The following is an 11,203-nucleotide window of genomic DNA, read 5'->3' as shown; positions in this document are numbered from 1 at the left end:
AGTGTGTCCAGAGAAGAACAGAATAGAATAGAACTGGGGAAGGGCCTGGAGCACCAGGAGCAGCTCAGCCTGGAGCAAAGGAGGCTCAGGGGGGACCTTGTGGCTCTGCACAAGTCCCTGACAGGAGGGGGCAGCCGGGGGGGGATCAGGCTCTGCTCCCAGGGAACAGGGACAGGAGGAGAGGAAAAGGCCTCAAGCTGTGCCAGGAGAGGTTCAGGTTGGACATCAGGAGGAATTTCTTCACAGAAAGGGTTCTTAAACATTGGAAGGGGCTGCCCAGGGAGGCAGTGGAGTCCCCATTGCTGGAGGTGTCCAAGAAACGACTGGACATGGCACTCAGTGCCCTGGGCTGGGTGACAAGGTGGGGATCAGGCACAGGTTGAATCATCTGGGAGGTCTTGTCCAAACTAATCAATCCTGTGATTGATTGGATCCCTCAGAGAGTGGCCAAGGCTGTGCCCTCAACAGGGACCCTGCTCTGTCCATCTGGGGGCAGATTCTCCATCTCCCCCCAACCCAGCCTGCACAAGGGGAGAGACACCTTCCTCCAGCCCTCGCCCAGCAGGAACCACTTCCAGCACAGTACAGCACAGGCAGCACCAGCTCCTCCTTGCGTTTAAAACCTACACCAAAACTCACCCAGGACAAAGGAGGCTTTGAGATTCTAGTAAATGAAAGGAACGCTGAAACGAGCCAAGTAAAGCAGGAGTGTTTCAATTATATTTTACTATTCATTAGATTGTTCATTTGAATGTTCGTATTACAAAATTAGCTGCCATGGCCCACAACTGGATGGGACTTCAGGAAAGCTGTCCACTTACTTAAAAGAGCACAAACTAGTATTTCCTTTCAAAGAACTCTGTGAAACAATAACATATTAATCTTTAAAGGTAAATAGTGCTAAAATTTCACATAATCTACATTAGTTTTGGTTTTAAATAATTTAACCAACCATTATAAAATTAATGTATTTGCATGTACCAGGTTACAGACATTTGCATTTCAATCAGGGTGAAGTATCCTGTGCTGGAACAAGAAGTTTAAGCAATTGCTGTTTCAACAGCAGCTAATTCTTATTGCCTCAGAACCAAGTTTCCACAAAGTATTGAACAAGAACACACAGGACACTGTTTCCCCACAAAAACTGTTAAAAGTCTGTTACAAGCAACAATAAAATGCCTTCTGGACAGGAAGCATTTATAAAATGCAGAGCTCTCCCAGCGAAGTGCTTGCACAGGGCATTCACTTCATTCTTCCCATTTAGATTCAAAAACCCTGAAGTGATCACTGACCAGATGAAGAGGACAAGTATCCTCTGAAACGTTTTCACTGGCTTGGGGAGATTGGCAGTTGCAGGTACTCCACTAGATCTGGCTCCTGGCTGAAGTGAACTGGGCAGCAGCTGCTGAGATCGGGAGAGAAGGGGTTGAGGCAAATTTGAACAGTTAAATACACTGAAGGAAAGCTGGCTGAGTTGCTAACTCACCATGCACTCACTCCTGAAGGAACACTATGCTGACATCACAGACTTCACACTGTGTTAAGTTTGCAGCATCCAAACACACAAGTAGGAAACTGTCCATGTATTCCATTCCCTTGGTTCTAACCATCTCTGTGTTACACACATAAGCCAGTCATGCCCCCAGGTGACCTAATACTGCTTCAGGCCTTTGTAAAAAAAAAGATAAAAAATCTTCTACTTCTATTAGAACTTCTATTCTGCTGGGCTTAAATCCCTGAAGAATCCATACTGGGTATGGAAGGCTCTAAGTGTTGTGCCTTGATGCAAATAAATGCAAGTAAATGTTTATTGTGCAGTTTTCCTCCCCCTAAGTTTTTCCCCTTTCCCTCACAATCACTAAAATCAAAGTTTAAAACCAAAGCATGAATATGTTACCAGCACACATGGACAGGTTTACAATCTTCTGTTTTCAAAGAAAAAATGACAAAAAGCATTCAAGAATATTGCAATTTTTTTTTAAACAGACAAGTAGCGAAACTTTGTACCATCTGGAACAGAACTGCCAAGACAAAGCTCTCCACACATTTTGCTGTAATACTTAAATAAGTAACACCAATGCAAGAACTTCTCTCTTAATGGTTACTAGTGTTCAAGGAATCAGAGGATTATGGAGTTACGTAGGTCTTTGTACCCCGTGAATAACAATTCCACAGGTGGCACTGAGATGCTTCTCATGACAGTCACATGGCTTTCACTTTGATTTGCTTCATCTTCATCTGCTTCTTCTCAAGCTTCTTCTGCTCACGCCGCAGAGCAGCTTCCTGTAGGCAAGGACAGGGATCTGAATAAACACGGGTGATCTCTTCAAAGAGCAAGCAGATCATTTCAGAGCCAAACAACAAAGCCGTCCAGCACTGGGTTCACATCTCACCGGGAGCCTTCATGTATTTCAGAAAGCAGCAGCAAAGACCCTGACAGTTGTCTGCCCTCCAGCAAACAGAAATCAAAGTTGCCACTGCTACAATGCCTACGGGCAGCCCTGGAGATCTCCTAGGAGGGATCTGCCAGCAGCCTGTACCACTGTGAACATCCACCTCACCTCCAGCCGACGCTGCTTCTCAGGATCTTCTTCATTCATGATTCGCTCCTTCTCCGCACGTTTCTTCTCCTCTCGGCGGGACTGGGCAGCCTCCTGTCTCTGCACGTGAGTCAGCTTGAGGAAGTTCTCTTCCACCCGAGCCCTGTTCTTGTCAGCTTTTTGTTTACCCTTTGCACAGAGAAAAGCAAATGCAGTTTGTACTGATTTCCCCATGAGCAGGATGCAGGATCTCTACCAGTTATACAAGAAACAGAAGGATCCAGTGGATCCAGAAGGATCCAGTGGTAATGGTTCCAATTCCACACAATGTTCAGAAGACAGAAAACCAGACACTACTTACTTCTCTGTTCAGCCGGAACTTCTTTGCTTTGTCAATGGAGTAGATAACCATGCTCATCAGAGGCAGCAAAGACTCCATGTCCTTTGGGGAAGTGTTGCCTGAACCAGGCACTGAAATAAAAGAGTTCCTTGTTCATTCAGACAGACTGGCAGTACTTGTCTACTTGCTATGATACTCTTCCCTTATGGCTCACACTGTTCATGAAATAAAGATGCTCTTATCATACTCTTTAGGAAGCTTCATTTGGAGCTATGGGATTGAATTTTGAAGAGATTTGATGATCTATTCTTTTCTAGAATAGATTCCCAGCGAGCTACTTCTACTTCAAACCAGGGTAAACCAGTTGAGCCTGCGCAAGTTCAAACTGCAAGGCTTGTGGTTTTTAAAGCCACCCCAAGAGAGAAGAGTGTGAGCTGAGGTCAATAACAACAAGACTTGAGTGTCCTGTTATCACAACAATATGGTGCTTGGTCTGCAGTGTATTGCTGCCTTCTGTTTATCAATCAATGATCCTTCTGCATGCACTGAAGTAATTTATCACACATTATCTTCCACAGGTGACAGATCATGAGCATGTGAGTTACACAAATAAAGCCCAACACTCCCCCAGACACACACAGACAACAGTTCTCTTACCATTAAATGTAAACAGAAGTGTCTTTTTAGTTTCGGGCAGTTTTGTAAGCTGGCCCTCCCTGGAGGAAAGAAACAAATCTTTGGAATGAGTGAAGAAAAATACAAAGTAACTACCATTGGTTGGAAAAACCTCATCAAAACCCAAAAGACTCTTGGAAAGTACTTCAATAAAATAAACATTAAAAGCCTGGCTATAACCCAAAGTTAAGTTTCAAACTATTCGGATTGCTGAAGTGTTTTACCCAAGAGCCTGCAGAGGAAAGGCATGAGTGTGGAAACATACAGCACCAGCCCCCCTGAGTGTCAAGAGGGCATCTGAGCACTACGAAAGCCTGTATATTTTTAATTACATTCAGCTTCACACATCCCCTTGTTGTTTATACCACTGAAGATCTCTAAATATTTTGGGAGAACAAAATATTTTCTCAAGAGTTTAAGTATTCACTGCCCCAAATCCCACAGTATTCTAATGTGAAAATCTAAGGCCTACATTTCACAGATCCTTCACAATTTTAGTACAAGGTACACACATAAGCTGTCTTATAATTAAATCAAAATATGTTTCTTTATGTTCATTTATTTATACGCCTGTGAGCATAATACACCCTTGAAAAAACCTATGTGGTAATTCAGATAAGATACATCACCCACCACTTGGCAGTTCTGAAGCAGCCCCTGAAAGTACCTCTGGACTAGGAGGCTCAGGGAAACAGCAGAGATGCTGCCTCTGTGTATTGCTAAAGCACAGCTGAGAATCAGCCTGAACAGAGCTCTGCCTTTATACGTACTCTTGCATAAGTTTTGGACCGGAGAACTGGTCCGAGAATTGGACAGACTCAATCTTGTCAGCGTAGTGTGTGAGGAAATGGATCATCTGAAAGAAAAACGGGGATTAGTTTTTCCCAGCACCAATCCAGCTGCAGCCTACCCACTCCATATGGGTTTGCCAGGTTCCCTGCCCATGGCAGGGGGCTGGAACTGGATGATTTTTAAGGCCCCTTCCAGCTGAAACCATTCTGTGGTTCTGTATGTCACTCAGGAAATTGCTGTGCTCAGCTTGCCACAGTGACACTGATAAAGATGTGAACTTTTTCCTTTAACTTTTCCTTTTAACTTTTTAGAACATACAAGCTGTAAATGCCAGGATTACCAAGGAGTATTTGTATTAATTCATTCAAGTTTACCTTAGCGTCCATCATTCCCTCTGTGACCTCTCCCATCTCTGACAAGATAGCCAGCGAATCTGGAAGCCCATATTTTGCACCAGACTTAGGTTTATCACTGCAGAATTCACTCTGTTTCAAAGAGAACAATGAGAAAGAAAAACAAACACAAGCCTGTAAGTATCTTATCAGATTGAACTGTTCTGCAACAGTGGGACCCCTAAAAGAACCTGAAAAGAAACAACAAAAAATATACTTAGTCACTCAGCCTGGCTGGGGACATGTCAAACAAAGTAAAGCACACAGCATCAACAGTCTTTAAGTTACTATTTTCCTTCAGAAGGCAGCACTTTAAGGAAGAAGATAAAACAATTCTAATACATCCATGCTGGAGTGTTCAAATTGGATTAAGGCATTTTGCTTACATTGTTTGATAACAGAACAAAAACTGGCATCCTACCAACCACACTTCATGCTGTTACTTGAGAGAAAAGATTTGCAAAGCAGTGCTTGTTATCACTGGATTCTTTGCAAGCTCTGCAATTCTTTTCAGGGCTTGAACATATGGGAAGTTTTAATTTCAGATCATGTAAAAACAGATGATTTAAACCTAAATTTTCCACATCACATATCACTAATTAAGTTTACTTTTCAATTCTTGAAGAAGTCTTTTGTGCAAATTAAATGAGGTGAAGTAACACTCATGTATGCTGACAAAATACTGCAGCCTCTCCTAAACCAACTGCACCCCAAAAGAAAGGTGTAAGCTGCTTTCCACTGCCTCTTTCCCTGCAGATCTGACACAGGGAGCACTTCTGATGTTTGATTCCATTAGACTTTTATCTGTAGATGAAAATGTCTTTTCCCCACAAATTCCAACAGGTCAGTCACAGGTTTTCAGCTGTTCCCAAGAAAACAATGAATATGCAGATTAAATTCTTATATGCTATTATTTATCAATGTGCATGTACATACCAGGTCCTGCATCTCTTTCTGAAGTCTCACCAGTGCTTTTCTGGTTCCAACAGCAAACACATACGTGTCCATATCTTCATCATTCATTGTCACTTTTATTTGCTGTGAAACAAAGTTATTAGCCCTGGTCAGATTTCAATGTTTGTCTGACACTTTGATTCCTAAGAACAAGGACTAAGCAAGGAGAGACACACCTAAGAAAAAGGTGGTTGATTTAAAGCTTTTCAGTGTGTCTTAAAGTAAGGGAGCTTTTTAATTAGACTGAGCACACAATTCAGTATTGTGCTGTAATGATGGTGATTAGAACAGCAGAGTTGTAAAACTAATTTGAAATTAATTATTTTTATTAGAATAAGTAAATACAATTATAGATGCATGGAAAGAGTATTCACAGTGCACACAGTGTTCTTCAAATGTAACCTCTCTTGGCACTTATGCTCTCTAAGACCAAGTAGGAAGGCAAAAAGTAACATTAAGAATATAATATCCAGACCAACATATGGGTTAAGCAGTCCTGTTCCGGCAGACTGAACAGAGAGACAAACAATCACTAAGTATTTCAGATTGTAAAACCACTTTTTATCAAGATGAGGTCTTGAATCATGATAGACTGCTCATGAAACCATTCAAACGATAAAATCCACAGATAAAGCAACTTCCAGTCATCAGCAGTTTGCATTTCACAGGCAGGAAAGAAATACAAACAATTCTTTGAGGTTGTTTTAACAGTTACTGAACTGGAAGATATGGAATACTACAGAAATCACCTGGAACAATCAAAAGCGGCAGAGCAGAAGCAAAGGAATACAACAGCTTATCAGAGCTAACCTGAAGGGCTGAGTACTCACCACTTGGTCCGACGCCGGCCTCATCATGCGCGCCAGGACGTTCAGCAGGTCCTGTCTCTTGAGAAACTAAAAACACGAGGTGGTAAACACAGAAAACAGCTGAACAGACAACAGTAAAAAATTCTTTCCTAATATCTAAGCTGAGTTTTCCCTCTGTGACCAGTACAGCTCAAAAGCAGGCCCACTTTCTGCACTGGAAGTTTCTCAGGGTTTTGTTCCCTCAAGTCAGAAGATGAACTGTGGGACTGTTCCATCCGAGGTGCAGAGTATTTGTCTTTGCTGTACCTCATTGGAATTCCTGTTGGTCCATTTATCCCTGTAAGTGCCAGATGGGCTCTTCAGCCTACAGTTATCTCTGTTCACACTACACCTCTGGTTTCTATACTCCTTCTGCAAGCACTTGCTCTTTGGTGCCAGCTTTATGGGCCAGAATACAGGTCTGTACAGACCTTCAGATGACCAGTTTTCCCTCCCCTGTGTGTGTATTCAGAACTCTGTATCTGCATGTGAGCACAAATGCCAAGCTGGGATTCCTTGCTGCTCACACAGGAATGGAAAAGCCTCTAGAACCTGACAACTGGTGACACGTAAACAGCATCACAAACTCCCTCATTCTTACCTTTAGCTGGATGAGCATTCCTTCACAGCACACCCTTCCAGAGCACCACAAGTTATATATGTGTTCATTTTCTTGATTTAGTTTCCCAGTGCTTGTAGCTTCTTTATTAGTGCCATCATCCCCTGAGGAAAAACAACAGCGACAGAGAACTGCAATCTAAACTCACAAACTGAGACACCATAGTTCAGCAGAAGGCTTAGAGCTCACGATACCCCAGCACAGAGAAGGATTCTCTACAGCCTAAATGCCAGTCTAAACCCAGCTTTATTCAAATACTAAAATTAGATCTGTGTCATTATGGAACTCACCAACAAGAGCAAAGTTACTTTCTAGCAGCTCCCTGTGAGTGTTGAACCAAGCATGAGCCAGGCGGTTGTTTTTGTTCTTCCCAATGATGTAGTTCATGATGTAAGCCAGGAGACCTGTTACCATCAGGATCTCCATGTAGTAACTCTCCCAGCTGTTTTGAAGGTGAGCAGGGACCTGTGTAAGGGAACAGAAACCGTGATTTACATATTGAACGAGTGGATTTTATACACATGAAAATTTGGGAAACACAGAGTACCGGAGAAGCTCCATCCCCAACACAGCAGTAAGCTAACGAGAGAGCTAAGCCTACGTAAGGCACTTGGGTTACTGGGGCACAGTAATCATACAGGAAACAACTGATAACAGCATTCCCAAAATACCTGCTTAATACAAACACAGCACTCACTTCCAAGTGAGCCTGGGCTAGCACACATCCCTCAGAGTAAGCAGCCCAGCACTTCAATTCACCAAGCATTTGGGCTTGATGCCCTGCCCATCACAGCATTATGTGATCATAACTTCTTTGGAAATCCAAACTAACACCCAGTGCCCAGGAACATTCTCAGCATGCCACACAGAGCCACAGACTCCATGGGGGAGCAGGGAAGCCTTCCTGACCTTGCCACTTCAGAGGCTAATTAGCCATTCTGCTATCACTGTACCACCCTCGAGTCACAAAAATACCCAAATCTTAATTTTCACTGCCAAGGTCAGCTATAATACCTAAAAAGAGATCTCAGGGGTAACAAAAATGCAGACCTTGAGTACCTGATCGTTCTGTGAAAGACTATTTTGGGAGGCAAAAAGGTGATGCAGCATGGGCAGAGAGACTGGCTTTAAAAACCAACAGAGCTGACAAGTTCTAGTCTGACACTTAAGCCATAAATAAGCTAAAACCACACTGTGTTCATTGTAAGTGCATATTAGTACTTCAGTGACATTCCTGGTGTACTGTCTTAAGAAAATAAGTGATGAAACTCCAAATAGAAACTGGATCAACAGTTATACGTACATTAACTATTGTTATGGGGTCTTTATTTTTGCCATGAGATGCATCTGGTTTCTCTTCATACCCTTCAAACTCCTCATCATCATATGGTTCACTTTCAGTGTCACCTTCCTAAAGGACAAAATTACCAACAGTATGAAAATCCAAAGCCCAGCAAGTAAAATCCTAAAAGAGAAAGAAAGGTGCAGAGACACTATTAGAAAACACATAGAGGAAGGGGACAAGGCCATACCTGTGTGTCTGCATCATCAAAGTCTTCCTGATTTTCATCCTGACCTTCAAGCTCTACAGTGGCTTCTTCTTCATCATCTTCTGTAGTGATGATCCTCTGAGGAGACTCTGTGACTGTATCTTCATTCACATCTTCAAATTCAGCAAAGTCATTATCATCATATTCCAAAATGTCATCTCCATCCTCAAATTCATCATATTTCGCCAAAGAAAAGCTCCATGGAATGAACAGGACAGCGATAAAAATATGTAAGTGCTTCATTTTCACTGGAAAAAAGAATTAAATCAATCATTGCAAAAAGGCCTTGTCCATTCCATTACATCACACCTCCAGTAATCCCCAACACACAATGCACAATTTGAAAACACTACAAGAGTCAGACCAGAGAGAGAAATAAACCCCTGCCTGATCCTGCCATCTTCTCTATAAAGAAAGTGACTACTGCTACAAGAACAAAATAACTCTGGAGGTTCTGAACTCTGTTGCTTGTGGCAGCAGCAAATTCACATCTGGCCACACTGTTCAAATGAGCTGAGAAGGAAAGCAGGGATGTTCTGCTACAAAACTGACTCTCCAATAGCATGTCTCAGCTAGCTCTGCCAGCTCACTTCCAAGACCACAACTGTGTCTATAGCTGTTATTAATTAGCAATTAGGCACATTCAGAGCATTTAATGTGTAACAGCAGCAGTATATATTGCACTACTCCCCAGAATAAGAGAGTAAGCGGGCTCACGAGCCCAGAGCTCCTCCCACATCCGCCAGAAACCTGCAGAGTTTGTCAGTTCACCTTTTTTTGCCCTCAGCTTCCTGCCTCTTCTGCTTGAGTTCAAAACAGTCCCAACCTCCCATTCAGGTTGGGGGGATCTTCTCCAAGGTCCAAAAAAGGCAGCAATAACCCCCCAGCTGCACTCCACAACCAGACACAGAGGATCAGCTGCATTGGGCTCTGCTGTCAGGCTCATTTTACCCCCTCCCGCAACCAGATCTGAGTGGGAACCTGAATGTTAATCAGAGTGTTCTCTTACAAACTTAGAATAGAAATGATTTGTTTCTAAATTTGACCAGCATTCCTCTGAGTGCCTCGTGCAGGGAACCCACTGCTATGGATGACAAGGATGACTAAAATAAACACCTTTGCCAAAGACTCCTCTCTTCAGCAAAAACCTGCACAGAATGTGTTTACAGAACCTTAATCAGGATGGAAAGTTCAGCAAGGCCGAGCCCAGGAATTTGGAACACTGTGTGAGAACCTCACAATTTTATGTGAATTTAAGCAGAAAAAAACCCCAAAATACTATTTAGATAGGACAGAATTTGCACTCAGAGGTTAAAACGACAGGACAACAGAGCCACCTGCTTGCCCATACTCTAACAGTTTCACAGTAAGAATTCCAAGACTATTTGAGAACATCCACTTTCAGAATTGAAGACAATTTCAGAATTGACAACTCCAAACAGCTTCATGCAAAATAAAACTCTGCAGCCAATTCGAAGGATACAGTTGAACCGGAGGTGGGTGAGAGCTGGAGCACCCCCTTAACTCAGCAGTCTGTCAGAATGGGTTCCAAGTACAAACTCCAGGAAGCAGACTATCCTCAGCAGGCCCTCCACGACCCACACGCTACCGACTGTCCCTTGCAACCGATTCATTCTCCGATCTCCACACCGGCTGCCCAGACCCCATTGGCAAGAGAAACTACTTCAAACAATCCGAAGGCAAACGCTGCTGCTGCTGCTCCCTGTGCTGAACATTCAGCAGCTTCGGGCTTGCTCAGTAGATCTCGAGCCTAGACCTGAGCTCAGCGGCAGATTTTGGAGAAGCGCCCGTCCCCAGCAGGTCGGACCCTCACCGTGATCCCCGCCCGAAGCGGGAACACCACCGGCGGTGTTTGTTACTCCGCCGCTCCAGGGACGTTCCCAGTTCCTTCCCGGAACACGAGTCAAGGTCAACAAGATAAAATCAGGGATCTACCGCCCCCGGGGCAGTGCCGACACCCCCCGGCCCCACCGCCAGCTCCTCCCGCCCCGCGGGGCGCAGCACAGGCCCCGCACGCCCGGTGCCCTCCGCGCGAGGCTGCCCCTCCAGGGGGCACCGCCGGTACCGAGCTCCCCGGAGGCGGCGAGCCCCGCGCGGCCGCCCGGGGGAGGTGGGAGCGGGGTGTCCCGTCCCGGCGGGGCCGCAGGGGCCGGGGTCGCGTTACCTGAGTCACGGGCCCGGCCCCCACCCTCCGCTCCGCGCCCGCCGTGCCGGGGCGCATGCGCAGTGCCGGCCCCGCCGCATGTGCGGGGGTGCGCGGGTACACACGCGTGGGCGAGCCCAGCCCTGCGGCGCGGGAACCACCCAGGACCCAGCGCGGTCCCGGGGCTGCCGGTGACGTTACCCTCTCCAGGCTTCGCTCCCGTTTTTCCCGCTCCCGTCTTTGCCCGGTCCCACCGCCCTCACTCCCCGCTGCTTCAATTGCGGGCGGTGCGCGTGCGCCGGGGGGGCGCGCGGCCGCCGCGCGTCATC

General features: G+C 45.1%; 1 protein-coding gene across 3 annotated transcripts; it reads right to left on the bottom strand.

Annotated features, from left to right (window-relative positions):
• Nucleotides 1–698: 698 nt before the first annotated feature.
• CCDC47 (coiled-coil domain containing 47) lies at nucleotides 699–11,185 on the bottom strand. 3 transcript variants are annotated; one of them, XM_082297342.1, is made up of 13 exons: nucleotides 11,076–11,185; nucleotides 8,693–8,958; nucleotides 8,464–8,571; nucleotides 7,451–7,625; nucleotides 7,143–7,264; nucleotides 6,524–6,589; nucleotides 5,676–5,777; nucleotides 4,722–4,832; nucleotides 4,326–4,411; nucleotides 3,538–3,596; nucleotides 2,902–3,011; nucleotides 2,562–2,729; nucleotides 699–2,283 (listed from the first exon to the last, which is right to left on the bottom strand). In XM_082297342.1, the coding sequence occupies exons 2-13, from the start codon at nucleotides 8,951–8,953 to the stop codon at nucleotides 2,203–2,205; spliced, it is 1,449 nt and encodes a 482-aa protein (XP_082153468.1). In that variant the 5' UTR covers nucleotides 8,954–8,958; nucleotides 11,076–11,185; the 3' UTR covers nucleotides 699–2,202. The 3 variants fall into 3 exon arrangements, with proteins under 3 accessions (XP_082153468.1, XP_082153470.1, XP_082153469.1); XM_082297344.1 differs by lacking the exon at nucleotides 11,076–11,185 and adding an exon at nucleotides 10,896–11,062; XM_082297343.1 differs by lacking the exon at nucleotides 11,076–11,185 and adding an exon at nucleotides 10,545–10,850.
• Between the last annotated feature and the right edge of the window lie 18 nt (nucleotides 11,186–11,203).

Source organism: Coloeus monedula (genome assembly GCF_965178545.1).
Source record: "Coloeus monedula genome assembly, chromosome: 26".
Lineage (NCBI taxonomy): Eukaryota > Metazoa > Chordata > Aves > Passeriformes > Corvidae > Coloeus > Coloeus monedula.
The sequence above is the reverse complement of the archived record's forward strand: the minus strand, read 5'-3'. Positions and strand labels throughout refer to the sequence as shown.